This window comes from Montipora foliosa, chromosome 8 (genome assembly GCF_036669935.1).
Source record: "Montipora foliosa isolate CH-2021 chromosome 8, ASM3666993v2, whole genome shotgun sequence".
Classification (NCBI taxonomy): Eukaryota; Metazoa; Cnidaria; class Anthozoa; order Scleractinia; family Acroporidae; genus Montipora; species Montipora foliosa.
This window is the reverse complement of record NC_090876.1, coordinates 36,844,993-36,860,660: the sequence shown is the minus strand read 5'-3', so window position 1 is coordinate 36,860,660 and position 15,668 is coordinate 36,844,993. Positions and strand designations below refer to the sequence as shown.

The 15,668-nt window shown below is 39.5% G+C and overlaps 1 protein-coding gene across 1 annotated transcript; it reads right to left on the bottom strand.

Moving 5' to 3' along the window:
- Nucleotides 1-7,432: 7,432 nt before the first annotated feature.
- On the bottom strand, nt 7,433-15,153 carry LOC137968942 (biogenesis of lysosome-related organelles complex 1 subunit 1-like). Its single transcript, XM_068815411.1, has 6 exons — nt 14,995-15,153; nt 13,335-13,407; nt 12,054-12,121; nt 10,922-10,986; nt 10,000-10,084; nt 7,433-8,165 (listed from the first exon to the last, which is right to left on the bottom strand). Exons 1-6 carry the CDS (start codon nt 15,053-15,055, stop codon nt 8,134-8,136), a joined length of 384 nt encoding a protein of 127 aa, XP_068671512.1. The 5' UTR covers nt 15,056-15,153; the 3' UTR covers nt 7,433-8,133.
- Nucleotides 15,154-15,668: the final 515 nt, after the last annotated feature.

Below are 15,668 nucleotides of genomic sequence, written 5' to 3'. Positions count from 1 at the left end.
TTCTCGAAACGCTCACTTTGGCATATTTGCTCATGCTGTGACGTTGGCGGCTTCCTTGCCACGCCCAAGAACGAAAGTAGAAAGACATCTCGGTCGAATGACACATTCTAGAGCTTTGCACTTGTACACTTGTTGACATTACCAACCCTAAAGCTGACGAAAATTATTTGATCTGCCATTTTCTTAAAGCTGGTTGGCTGCGGGTCGTTTTGTTTTTTCAATCAGCACCACAACTAATTGGTGAAAAAATATCTATGGTGGGTATATAGTTTTGTTTCGATTTTGTCACGAACCTATCATGTCCTATATCATTTCATCAGTGATCCACCCGCGAACCCGGGCCTAAAGGGAAAGAACGTTCTAATAATAATTAGAATAATAAAGATGATGATGAAGATAATACTGTAATTATAATAATCAAAATAATTTAAGCTCTATTTGGGGGTTAAAATCTCCAACGACGACGTCGATCGACACCAAGGTGTCTGTAAGATACAATTGGTTAAATTATCCCGAGATAAGTCCGAGGATGACTTTTCTCTTCCGTATATAACGCTCACTTCAAATATACATTCGCAATAGCTTGCATGCGCGGTTGGAACTCAAATGTGCCTTTATTCCCTGATCCCTGCAAATCTACAATAAAGTTCGCGCACTACAAAAATCATCGACTTTAAGGTAATTACATCTGACTGTGGTGCTGTGCTGTGCTGCTGGATGGGCGCCTTGTACACATGCTTTGTTTCCGCGCTATGAAAGCTGATTAGCCATGCACAAGGCCAGTTTGTTTGTTGCGAATTGCGCGCAGAAACCAAAATTTCAAGCTCTATGGAAAACGTTGGCACGCAACGGTGAACTTTCGACAACATTCAACAAAATTCAGTTCTTAGATCAATGTTTGGTATGTTTTAACGAGGTAGTAGAGATCAGTGGTAAGGGCGAGACTCGCACTGACCACTCCTTGGATTTTGTTTCTGGTAGTGCCTAGTTCAACTTCTCGGCTGCGCTTGCAAATAGCCGACTGGTTTGCTTCCGGCCAGTTGGGACATTTGTTGTTTTGTGTTCTGTCGTTTCGTTGATTTTTTTTTTTTGATTGGCCCTAAAAAGCCCCTATGGGGAGTTTACAATTAAGTATGTATTGTATTGTATTTATGTATTAAGTTAAATAAGTGTGACGATGACGTTTTCGTCGCTGTCGAAACTCTTCGTCCCTAATATTCTAAAGCAACATCATTCTACAATTTATCTTGATAAGTTAGAATTTCTTAATACAAATACCAATTTTACTCGAGGATACTTTTATAACTGTCATGCATAAAGTCTTGTAACCTTCAAAGGACAAAACAACTTTCAAGTCTCTACCACCACGTCATCACTAGCTGTCGCACGTCATGTCCTTGATTTAATGACGCAAAATTAGTCTATAAGGAATAATCCCAAACAACAAGCTCTGATGAAACATTTTCTCTAGTTCCTTAATTCCCGACACTTACTTAACGAAGATAAGTGCATGGTCTCAGTTTTCCTGACTCAAGTGGTTTTACGTCATTAAAACAATGTGGCATTCTAAAGCCCACCTAAGAGATGTTTGAGATTCAAATTTTTCTAAAGGACGAGATTGGTTTGGTTAAATTCAAAAACTCCTTCACAAATCCAACATCATATGATTTCTCGAAAACAATCGTCGTTCACAACCAAAAAGCAGCAACAAAGAACTGTCATGTCTATATTTAACGAAGGACAGAAGATTAAGACATTTCTAAACTGAAAAGCAAGGCATTCGTTTGACTGCGTTCCAAAGAAAAACTAAGAATTTTATCCATGAACTACAAAACGTATAAAAAGTATGCATAGGAAATCGTATGAACGAGAGTGCATTTCGTGATTTGTGGGCACGAGTGATGTTTTCAAAGTTCTCAAAATTGCACGAGCCATAGACGAGTGCAATTTGAGAACTTGAAAAACATCATGAGTGACCATAAATCACAAAATGCACTTTCAAGTTCATACGACTTTTTAGTTATTATATACTCAAAAAAAAAAAACTCAATCTCTTTGTTTCCATAGAAACTTCCATATTGCACACTATAACCTATTTATGCATTCGTCATTGACCAATCAGAAACGCGATATTTTGTTGAGTATGTAATAATACCAAATACTGAGAGGACTGACAATTGGCGAGCATCGCGTTAACGGCAAAAGGCAAACACATCAGGCTGGAATTTGCAACTTACAGCTGAAGTATTAGAAAAACTACCTTGATTTTAGTGATTTCTCTTTCCTGTTAGCTACAGATATCACTGAGGCGACTTCTCAAGGGGAGAGAGAAAAGTAAGAATAAGAGAATTGTCTTTCTTTTATAACAACAACCAGTCTTCCATTTCAACGTAAACACGATGCTAAATCTCTCTCTGATTATGTACAAAGCTGCCTCGAAGCTCTGGCTCTAAAGGGAGCCTCCACTATGACTAATGAATATTTTTAAACCCAACAAAATTATGTTTGCAGCGAAAAGGGTTCGTCAATTTTCTTTAAAAAATATTTAAATCGAAGTAGAAAAAGAATTTTAGAATCACCTATTTTTACTTTCAAATTTCCCGGGAGCGGCCATCTTGAATATTTGTGACGTGTTACGGTTCGCCCTTATTGTCACGTGACACTTATTCAATGATGGCGACGCACGGGATATTTGAAAACCAAAACAAGCGTTTTTGAAATTCATTTATTTAGGATACAAATGCTTTCAATGGAAAAAGTCCAAGCAATTTTAATTGTATACATTATGTTCTGTGCTTTAAAGTTATTATCTTATTTTAGTGGAGGCAGGTAACGAGTCTTTTTCGACTTTTCTCTCTAACCAAACAACACTCGCCGGGGCAGAGTTGCGAAATGTGCGTGAATTTTTCAGTTACGCTGAGTGTAGGAAGAATTGACTAACAACCTAATTTGTTAGCAGCAAGATTATCAGAAACTTTCAGACACTCGACTTTTAGGGAAAAATAAAAACATTTCAGTCAGTGATGAATCCTAAATACATTTCGCAGAAACTGCTAAAAATTGTTAAATGGTAGCCTTTTAAAAATCATATCATCTTTCCTAAATCGTGGGAGCTCGTACAATCTTTCAAGTTTCAAGTTTCTGCAATTAATATTCCCCAGTCGCCGAGCCAAATTTAAAATGTGCCACTTAGCACATCTCAAGTAACATAAATTGAAATTAGCGTTGAAGCTGAAGCTAGGTCAATATATTCGTGTTCATCCACTTTGAAAACGAGCAATCGAAAAGGTTTTTAGAGTAATTTTTCAACGCAAAAAATACCTACAATTATTTTGCACTAATGGCAAGGAAACTAAAGGCGTCACTACTTTTGATTAAAATGGCATATTTTGCAAGCGAGTGGACCAATTATCAGGAGCTGAAAATGGCTTTTTTTAATGTCTGATTTGATGTATATAAAATTAGTCACACAAAAGTGATTTTACTCAATTTTGTTCGGTTTTGTTTGTTTTCGCCAAATGGATATGCAAGTTCTTACATTGACTTTGATAATACAAAACACTGATGCACAAATTTAAGAATTTTACAAATAACCTGACATCTGTCACTGCTAATTTTATTCTGAAAAAAGTGCTGGTCAAGTTTCATGGAAGCTTCTGACTGGGCGAACTTGCCAGGCTCACGCGCTTACTGCGACAGACCCAGTAACAAATACTTGACAGTGCACAGAAAAATCGATAGTTTGTCAGTGGATTCCCATGTAGTTTTCGAAAAAAGATAATCTCAGAAAAACTGACCTTGATTTTCGAGACTGAGTATATTGAGTGTACTCTGCGTGTGTTAAGATTTAGGGTTCTGTTTAGGGTGAGGGCTAAGAACCCGAGTTCGAGTCTTGAAATTTTCAGACCCTTTTTTTCATCCAGTTTTTCTTTTATAAATGTTTTTTTTTTCCTTTTTTGTCTTAATTTTTGTTAATTTTTTTTCTTAGTTTGTTTCTTTTAATTTTCTTTGAAGTGAAGTGTGTAGTCGACCGTTATAAATGGCATCGACCGTTTCAAATGGCAACGACCGTTTACGAAAGGGAAATTTGCTTCGGCGTCATTTGTCAGTTGAGTTTGTTGGTTCACTGAACATGATCTCCTTTAATCGGCTTTGATTTGATTTGATACATATCCCCAATAGGTGGAGTGCTTTGTGCTTGGTACAAAAACGCAACTTTAAACCGGTGGAAATCTATATAATCATGAATTTATTCGAGTTTTTTTCCAAGAATCTGTAAAGATAAAGTTGAGAACCGGCGGAAGAACGAGGAGGTCTCGCGAGGAAGAAGTCGGACCTCGAAAAGGAATATTGTTTCCATTGATCAAGGCGAAAGATGGTCTTAGATAATGACAACAACAACAATCTTTATTGTGCTCGTAATACAAAAGTGTAGAATCATTAAAAGGAAGCAACTGTTAGAGAAAGAGCACAGCCACTCAGAAATCGCAAAAGCTAATCGCACCGAGTGGCTGGGCATGCGGAAGAGTAACTAGATATCAAAGTTGTTATAAAATATTTAAACTGAAAAAAAATATATAGAAAAAAAAAGAAAAACATTTAAGCTGTAATAAATAAACAAATACGCAAACGAATAAACAAAGAAGCAAGACAAAACCGCTGTGCACACAAGTAAACTGCATATAAACTACGCCAATTAATATGTTTATTTTATTTATTTAATCACTTTCACAACAACAGAGAAACAGACTGTGGTGCGGGCCGCACAACATAGCGAGGCTCCAAATTAAGTGCGCCCTTTTATCCTCCCAACATGGTATAGCACAAGAGACAGACCACAACACCCGGAACTACATGCCCTACTCTTTGCGACAAGTGTGCGGGTTCTTTTACGTTCCACAGGATTTTGAGAAGACTAGAGAGTCTAACCATTTGCAGATGTAATTACAAAGGCAGCACTTTCTCCTCTTTCTCCTCTCCTCTTCTCCTCCTCAGTTATTTAAAGACCCTGAGTGTTGGTCCGGCCGGAGTTGAACTCACGACCTCCCGCGTGACAGCCCGGTGCTCAACCAACTGAGCCACCGGTGCGCTGTAATATGTGGAGATGACAGATTCTTTTAAAAGCTTTTTAAAGCGAAAACGACTGGCTGATTTTGGATAACTGACTGTCGCAAAGTCCAGGCCTGAACGGGCAACAGGCCTGACGCACCCATGACAGAACGATTGTGGTGAACAATAAAACTTCCACTATCGTGCGTCCTTCACAATTACTCAATCTCATCAACGTTAGACAATGCAAGCAAATTTTACTCAAGGAGTAGATAACCCTGCGAAAATATAAGCAATATAAAACCCTTATTGAACAACTAGCTTGTTCGGTACGTAAGTTTTTGGACTGAGCCTGAAACTTGGTCCAACTCGACCAATATTTTCCCAGTACGGACCGAACAAGCTAGTTCAATAACATCTATACATTTTTGTTTTGTGGCGTCAATGTTGCCGTGACAATCGTCGTTTCCAAGGCCCCGTCCACACATATATGGGTATTTTTGAATCCGCAACTTTTTCTCTGCGGATTCAAAACATTTCACGTGCACACGTAAAGTATTCAAATCGAGTTTGCCCGCGTCCACACGTATCCGGATTCGTCCTATAACCCAGGACTCCTCCATGACTATTGTCAACAGAGCATGCGAGCGACAAGAGAAGCGATAGCATTTCGTTAAGCGGCCATGTTGAATATTTACGCGGTACAGACTGGATCTGAGTTTGCAACGTAATCGGATTCAAAAATAACCGGATTCGACCAACAAGTTTTCGCCCATGAATTCGCGATTATCCTTATTTGTTAATTTAGAAGACCGTCCCAGGACTTGTGGTTAGGAAATAAAAAATATATATCCGTGGATTGGATTTGAACCTGGAGTTTCTTTTTTCCGCTTTACCACTGAAGATCAAGGCACCGCCTTTTTCAAAAACACATTTATTTAAGTCTACCATAGAACACTGATAGAATGTCGCTGCTGAAGAGTAATTAAGCCTAAGCTAGATTAATAATTTAGGCCTAAGCTTTGATTGTAAAATGTTTAGCTTTGTCGTGAACTGCGTGAAGTTTGGAATCTTACCTTTTGTAGTGTTTAATGTTTGTTGGCGAATGATAATACAGCATTATCAAATACTGTTTAAAATATTGTCCCTTGGCAGCTTGCGGTGTGGTGGTCAAGTGGTTAGGTTACGGGTTAACAATAAACATTCCCAGGCTAGGTTCGCGTCCTTTGTCCATACACTTTGGTTTCTTTTCAAGCATATATTTCCCATGATCCATATCACGCTTTCAGTCTTCTAAATTTCACGATATCGGAGTTATCAGGTTTTGCCACAACTCCAGTAAGGTCCATTCAGGAGCGAGAACGGGTTGATTCGACAGTCCACATGATTCCATATTCTTTGCGTATACAACGCTCTCTACTCTGGAGAGTAGATTCAAAAGTTGCGGATTGGCATACCGGGTTCGCCGGATACGTGTGGACGGAAGGCGAAGTTACGATTTCAAAATATTCGGATACGTGTGGACTTGGCCCTAAAATGCTTCAAAGCTCCACCACTGAGCCATCAAGCCATCTTGGAGCGAGTCTCAGTTGGGGCTTCAATTTTAACACCCTGTAAGAAGTCAGAGTATGACAAAGAATATAAGAAAGTCATAGCGGAACTGCAGATTTGAAACGCTTTTACCAATCAACAGTCGATAGTTTCTTTTCGGCCCCTGGGAGGTTAATAGCACTTGCTAATCACCTCTAGCCAAACAAATAAGCTTTAAGGTAATCGGTCACATTGGTATTCTCACGGTTAAACTGGAAACAGCATAAAGGAGAGGCTGATACTGGATGATCCCTTCATCGCATGGCTCAGTTGGTTAAGCATCGGGCTGACATACGGGAGGTCGCGGGTTCGAACCCCGGCCGGATCAACACTCAGGATCTTAAAATAACTGAGGAGAAAGTGCTGCCTTTGTAAAATCTTTGCATCTGCAAATGGTTAGACTTTCAAGTCTTCTCGAAAAAGAACTATAAACTGTAGGCCCCGTCTCACAAACATCTTTCATGTTCATAAGTTCCCCGTGGGACGTTAAAGAAGCCACATACTATTCGGTGTTGTGGCTGTCCTGTTCTCTCCAGCAGAAACGGCCCGCTCACGGGGGGGTGTACTTCCTATTAGTGGGCCAATGGGGATGTGCCGCTGGATGGGGTCGCATTTTCACAACTGAATTGGCTATAATGGGGTTGCATTTTCAACAGAGTTCCCAACAGAGTTACTAAAATGGGGTCGCAAATTGTTGGGACTTTGGGGGTAAGAAAATTCTGGCTAGTGGGATTTAAAAATGGAAAGATTCGCGGTAAAAAAGTTGTTACAGAAAGAACTGTGGCGCTGTCGATTTAAAATTTACTAGTCGCATTACATTCCGTTTTGAACTTACAATAATTAAAAGGCTACATGTAAGGTTTATGCATAAACAGAAAGTGACTAAGTTGGGGTCGCTTAAAGTACATTTACCCAAAAGTGACTAAGATGGGGTTCTGAGAGGCCAGCAGTACATACCAAGCAAAAATTGACCCCCCCCCCCCCCCGCCTTGGCAGTGACGTTTCTAGAAAGGCTTGTGGTGTATGAGGCCACCTAAGCAGAAACAGCCATAAGTCAAAAAGGGACTTAGCCAAGCGCTGAAACATGTAGATGTTGATGATGTTCCAGTCCAACCGTGAGAATACCAATAAGGTCTTTAAGTGGTTTTTCACGTAATGTCATTGCCGCCATGTTGGTGGATGAAAACAAAAGATCTCTCATTACATCCTTTTGTTCGTCTACCATCATATGTACATTACATCATTGTTCTCTGTTTCTCTAGAGATTGGGTGCAAACCACCTATTCATTCTAACATAAAAATTAAAGTCTACTGAGCTTTTTGGGTATTTTAAAACAATTATTTTTGGCCATCACAAACAAGCAATATATATACATCAGCAGAATAAATTGGCGGAAACAGCCAATAATTATGTAATTATTCTTCTTAGTAGTAACTAGCATAAATCTCTTGGGTGTTGAATGATAATTAGTTTTATGATTCTATCCACCACATTCAATAAGACTGTGAGCTTTTTGGACCATCTCCTGAAAGAGGAGGAAAATAAGCACAAAATTAGATTTACAGTAAATATTAATAATAAGAAAAGAAACAATAATGGATATTCCAGTTAGATTCCTGACAGCAAGCCACCGTAATTTAGCAAACGTTATTCTTAGACTAAGAGAAAAAAACTAAAAGAAGTTTAAAGAACCCTAAGCATTAGATAAGCTATTATTTTGGGCTTTTGTGTTAAGCTACTTGTTATAACTGGCAGGCTTGCCCAGGCCCAGTCTGCAAAATAATCAGTTACTGTAAATTGTATTTGTTCTGCTGAGGCTAAGAAATTAAATCCTGAAGAAGGATTTATAATGGCTTTGGGTCAGGGTCAGGGTCAGGGTCAGGGTCAGGGTTTAGTCTAACACCAGACAATCTTACATGTACTTGTCAACCGGGTGCATCTTGGTGCGTTTGAAGTGTCAATAGATGAAAGGACTAAAAATACTCAGGACAAGGCATCTTAAACAGTGATTAGTTAAAAATCTTATCTTCCACAAATTAGGAAAAATACTGTTTGCCAGATATTCTAAAAAAATATTGCTACCTTAATTTTTTCATTGTGACATTTCTCAGCATTTAAGCAAAAACAGTGTGGAGAATAGAGATTAGAAAGATAAGTTCGCATAGTGAGGATTGTATGAATAGTTGAAAATACGCATTTGTAGCTACAGCGGTAGGTCAGAATCTGATGTGCCTAAGATGGTAAAGGAAAGAAACAAGCAGCTAAGCGTAATATTTTCAGGGGGTGGAATACTTACATAGCCTGCAGGGAACTTGCATGCTCTTGCAGTGTTCATGCTAAAATTAATGTTACCTGGTATGTGTACTTCCTTGGTGCTCAGTCAAGGGTGGAAAAATACAATATACCATTAAGGTTAGCCCTAATCCTAATTCTGACCCTGATCCTAATCCTAAAATGGGTTAACCCCTTGACTCCTAGGAGTGAGATTTTACTCTGTCTAGTGCCAGATGATTTTACTTGACAACTGGGAGCATCCTAGAGTGCTGAGGAGTCAATGGGTTAACCAGTCAAACACTATGTCCCCTCCATTAACCCAGTGAGACAGATTTTACTCGTCTCTAACGCCAGACAAATTTAATCGTCAAGTGGAGGCATCGAGGCACCTGCAGAGTGAATGGGTTAAGCACTTTGAAAGGCCGTGGGAGGACGCTGGCCTCATGGTTAGTGCGCTTGACTCCGGATCCAGTGGTCCGGGTTCGGGGCCTGGCCTGGGACATTGTGTTGTGTTCTTGGGCAAGACACTTTACTCTCACGGTTCCTCTCTCCACCCAGGTGTATAAATGGGTACCAGTGAATTTAATGCTGGGGGTAACCCATCCAGGGGGGAGTAGAAATACTCCTAGTCACTTCATGCTACATAAACCGGGGCGCTTTCCTTTTGACTGGAAAAACCGGTGAGAATTTTGCGCCAGATGGAACAGTACAATTTTTCCTCCAGAAAAAGTGGAACGGGAGCAGCTGTACCATTTGACAAAGTTTCCTTTTTTTTCCTGGGAGAGCCTGGGTGCTAACAGCTTGGCAACCAAGGAGCATGGCACTAGTGTGATAAAGCAAATGGTACAGTGATTTTCCGGTAATTCCGATGAAAACGAAAAAAGAGGAATACCTCTGAAGGTATTCCCTTTTTTTCGAAAAATTTCCAGTGGAAAGGCCTGTTCCATTTGGTTTCCCACCGGGAAAACCGATTTTTTCATTCAAATGGAAAGCGCTCCCGGAGATAAGCGCTGGCCTGATTGGCCTTCTAGGCTTGTAGCAGCCTTTACATTACTTTGAAAGACCAGGCAAAATGTTAAACATACCCTTGTAAGCATACTCAAGTGCACTCGCAATGGCTATCATATCAGCTTCTATTACTCTTGACCAGTTCTCAACATCTCCAAGTTCCTAGGGGACAGATTGAAACTTATGTTTTTGTATGACAAAATCTTCAAACATTATCATAGCAGAAACAAATGCTGTAATGAAAGTCTTGATTTTTCAAAAAGATCACTGGTTTAACATTAACCATGTGGTGACATTCGCACTAGAACTTTGCTTGCTTGGCCAATATTTGGTTACCTAGCACATTCCTAGCTCGTCACAGGTGTGACCGACCAGGCATGCTGATGCTTGCTTGCTCAAAAAAGAGAAGAAGCTGCTTAAAACTTCAAAGGACCTGCAGCTCAGCTTAAGAGCGCTCTGCAGTGCTCTTGAACTGTGCTAGGTAAACAAATGACGAAAGCTGACCAATGAGAAAGAGGGACATAATTTAACAGCTTGATCTCTTTTGTAATGAAGTTTTAATTAAAGGTGTACAGTGTTGCTCCATCCCGCTATTGTCTTACAGACCTGTGAATTATTTCTACTCGAATATGTTCAGGATGCCTTCGCCTTGTGATGCTTCCAGGTCGTCTACTATTCCTTACATGCACATTGAGCTATCAATTTGTTACAATTATACTCATCCACCGCCGATTAATTGCGCCACCTGCTACGTCTCCATGGCAATTCGTTGAAGGTTTTGCTCAAAATGTTTCTCGTAATCCTGCTCAGGCAACTGTTCCAGGAACAGCTGGATTGTTAGACGTAAGACGTTCGCCTTCGCCTTGAAACGATTCATCCATTTTAACGTGCGAACCAAAGTGCAATGTGACCACGTCGTGCTTGCTTAAAATTCTAGCCCTTGCTACTGATTGCTTGACTGATGCTACAAACAAGTATTAAGCATGAATGTGACTGTACCTTTAATGCCTTATTGAAGGATTCTAGCATCTGCAACCACTGTACTGTCTGTTTAGAAAATCTCACTAATCAAAAGAAATTTAAAATTATGTCAAAAAATTACAAATAAAATTCATTGATTGTTTAAAGTGGTACTACGATCAAAAAAAAATTTTATTTTTCCTTTGGATTTCAAAACTATCATGTTAACTAAACACTAACTCACCCAAGTTTTAAGTTCTGATTTTAAAAAGACACCTGTTTATTTTAGCTGGAATTTTCTTATTTATTGGTCCGCCATTACTAACTTTAAAATCTTGAGAGAGCTGGGTCAAGAAAATGACGTCAAACACGCACTAGTTTAAGAATGCATTGCGTGTGTACGCGGCCTAATTAATATGCAGCACGGGAGTTTCGGGCTTTCAGACTTTTCAACCCGTGTTTTGCATATATAATAAATTGCGTTTACACACTGAAATTTTAAGCTAGTGAGTAAATGACGTCATTTTCTCTAGATCCAACCCTCTGAGGTCCAATCGGCCAGTTTTGAACATGAGTAATGGCGGACCATGAAATCCAAAACTTACACTCAAAATAAACAGCCTTTGCATAAAACTCAAAGCTCAAAATTTTGCCAGTTAGTTGTTAAGCGAACACGCTTTCAAAATCTGAAGGAAAAAAGGAAATGATTTTTTGATCATAGTACCACTTTAAAACATAAACATTGGTTGTACAATGTTCCACATCTTACTAGACTATTCTGTGTAATAATAATGAAAATAACAATAACAATAAAAATGCATCACAATAATACTAATAATAATTAGACAGTCAGCAAACCATATCAAATCAAACTGAAGGAATGTTGGCATTGAGCGGGAATCAGGAGTACCTTGCGGCACAGATGAGAACCAATAAACTCAACTTTCATAAAATGCTGAATTATTAAACCCCCTGACTGATAATTATTGGTGGAATGCAAGTACTCCAAACCCTTCACAACCACCTAGAGCATTTCAATACAAATATGTTTAACAGTGGGATCGAATGGTCTAATATAAAGCAAAATTTGTGCCCCACTAGTTCAACTGTAACCACAAAATTAATTATCTTTTAGTTCTACAGTTGGCTTGTCTTTATGACTTATGATTACCTGCATGAACCTGTAGCTGTTTAGCTTCTGTCTCCAACTTGCGCTGATTGACATATGCTTGCTCTACACTAAATTTGATGGAAACATTATTACCAGTTGCACATTATCGTTTGAAGTTAAAGTGCTACTATAATTAAAAAGAAAATCACTTCCTTTTCTCCCCATATGCAGCCCATTTAACCGTGCTGCATATTAGTTCAGCTTAAACTAGTGAGTCTTTGATGTCATTTTCTCTTCGATCCAGCTCTCTCGCGATGTTTAAGTTTGTAATAAGGGACCATTAATTAAATCAGAAAATTCCACTTCAGTTGAAATCAAGGCCTTAGACTTGGGTCACTTAGAGTTAAGTTAACATAGTTTTGAAATCCAAAGAAGAAGAAGAAGAATTGAATTTTTTTGATCATACATGTAGTAGCACTTTAAGTGGTTGGGAAGGAGTGGGAATTTTAAAAAACTCTTGCCCTTAGAGGGAAAGGAAGTTATGAAATTTCCCTAAGTGTCTAGACGTTCTAGTGCTGGAGCACTAATTGGGGACATTGTAAACTGAAATTAACAATTAACTCAAATCAAGTCAAATGTTGGTTTTTGAGGAGAGGGGGAAAATGGAGTACCCGGAGAAAACCCTCTCAGTGCAGAGTAGAAAACCAAAAAACTCAACCCACATATGACATCAAGTCTAGAAATCGAACCTGGGCCACATAATTGGTGTGAGGTGAGCGCTCTCACCAATGCGCCATCCCTGTACCATTGCAAAATTGTCTGGCATTAGAGTAAAATCAATGAGTGGCTATTTTAGATGAGAAAGGTTTAAAGGGGACATAACTTTTGAGTGGACCTGTAGATGTTGTTACCACTTTTTGCCTTTAAATGATTCTTCGTTGACAAGGAGTCAGGACGCTTTAAAGCATTCAATCACATGTGACAGTCTCCTTGATGTCTCCAAATTACTCACTAACATTAGACATCTTTGGCGACTGGAATCATTAGGAGAACAACTGCATTTTAATGCTGCATAGCTAATTCCACCGTGGAATCACCATACAGCAAACTGAAGTTCAACTGCAGGATATCCCAGGATGTTTGCCAACATTATTATTAACTTAGTACAGTTGGATGTCAATTTTTGCAATTTAATTGAATTGTTTACATGATTCTTTTGTTGTACCAAGGTTCATCACAACACACTAAGTGCCAATTCAAGAATGCCATTAATTTTAATAAAAGCAAGTTGATATTAACTCTGTTCCACTGTACATCAACAACAAACATGACTGTTCTTACCCTACGTTCAGAGTATCCATCATTCTGTATGTAAGTCTTGAAGATGCTAATACAGCCTCTCGTCTCAGCCGTTCTACAGTGAAAACAGCATTGTTTTCATAGTTTGGCATTTTCTATTACATAAGTTCAACTTACTTCTAGCGGAGCTCTGGCGCGCAAAGCGCACCAGCGGAGCACCATGGGTAAGATTTTTTGGGTAATTCTATCGATGCGAGAAATTTTGGTTATGACGTCATGTACGTCCACCCATACAAACAGACGTCATGTACATCCACCCGTACAGACTGTGAGTGTGGAGGTGGGGAGGCAGGACAGTCTCCGGCCACGGGAATGTTCGAGCATTTTTCCTTGGCGGGAATTCGCGTGGCAGCATTGCATTGGCAACCCACATTTTTCTGACAGGAAATCACATTAGTGACGAGCACCAAGAGAAGAGGCGACAAAATTTGAGAAATTAGAAGCAAAGAAATCCTCGAGAGAAGCAGAGGAAGGAGAAGAAGAGAAAATTTCAGTGAAAATAAACTGTCATACTGTACAATATTAGCCCTGAGAAATAAGCCCTGTATAATATGCCCCAGGTTTGGAATTTCACCAAATCCTTGAATAACAATCTGATCTCTAACATATCATGTAGTATGAAATGTTTGCAGCTTGAATTGACTGAGAATTCCGCTGGGAACTAATTTTTTCTTTTCAGGCAGCAAGACATCAACATGGAAGGAAATGTAACATTTTTCGACTTTTTTAGGTAAAACAACAGTCTATACTTCTCAGACATTTCAGTCAACGCCAAGCTGGTTGGTACAACAACAAAGTATTTCCTGTTACAACAAAACATTCCAGTCAAGCTGTAAAAGCCGATTTTGAAGTAGGTGATAAAAATTAATGCATTTGTTGCGCATGAGCAGCCACAGAAGCACTTCTAGAGCTACTGGTAGAGCACGGTTGGTCTTTTGCAGGAGTTGACTCTGTGGTGGGCTGTTCATTTCATTTCATTGCAGAAAAACCCCTCAAACATCGAGAATGGGTGGAAAAATGAGGCATCCTAGAGGTCTTAGAAAATGGTGTCCCTTCGGATGACCCTCAGGTAAGAGCAAGTCTAACGTGATTTTTTGATTGACTGCTTTGAGTTCGTTTCTTGTGCCTCAGAGACTGGAAAAGTATTGACTTAACCTGTTATCGTTTCGTTTTTGTTTGTAGCAAGCTTCGATTGTTTTTCTCAATGCAATATCAAAATAATCGTTCTCTTTACCCCAATGCATGATATATAGTAACATAAGTGGATTAAAAGACATTTTTAATTATATTTGCGGCTATCAATTGTGCTGGTGTTTCTTTTCCGCTGGAACTTACTTTTGCGGATCAAGTAGTATCCGCAAAAATTAAATCCCGCAAAATCCGAGTGCTATACATGATATTTATTAATTGTGCTTCGAAAAAACTTGCATGTAGTGGCCCTGATCGGCCATTGCAGTTTCTCCCATTACTGTCTCAAAACAGCCATAAACCGAATATATCATCCCGATATAATGGGCAAATTATACGGGGATAATTGTCAAAAGGGGCGAATTACCAAGTACCGATAGGCAGGTATACCGATTTTCAGAAAGGGAGAAAGCTATAATGTTGCCGTACACGCTACTGGCTACACGTAAAGCACCTTGTTTTTCTCGGTGAGCAGCTTGTCTCGCCTGGTGCTCCTTGAAAGCACGGGAAAGCATCTTAATCCAGCCAAAAGAAAATGAATTTGTGATATGTTGAAGTCTACTCCATGTTGTTTTGACTGGAGTGGAGAATGGAATGTTACATGACGTACTCGTGCATTCTCGTCCTCAGAGCCCTCCGTTTGTTTTGGTCACGAAGGGCTCTGGGGACGAGAATCCAAGTAAACTAAAATGAAAAATCCGCAATGCAGTACTCAACGTCAATTCCGTGTTCAAGTACACTAAATGAAAAAACCACCTAAAACCATCACTCAATATCACTTGCCAACTAAGAGAATTTCTGCTAATGTCTGCGTATGACCCCAGGCGATTTGCATTCTTGAAGAAAGGAGTGACTGAGTCGGAGGAGCTTGCCTCTCGGTCTCCCATACAAGCGCTATACGTCAACCTTTGTGGGTATCTTCCTATATGAAGCGAAAAAACAAAAAAGCAAGGTGACAGACGCCAGCACCAACCCGGTTTCAGTGAACAACCCGGTTTACCCGATGTGGGCAACACATCACGCATGCGCACAACCATTTCACCCGGTCAATTAGCAGTCATGGACAGCTGTTTCGGCCTTGCTGGGCCTCATCAGCATGGCGTAGATAACACCTAGTAGTTTTCTTAT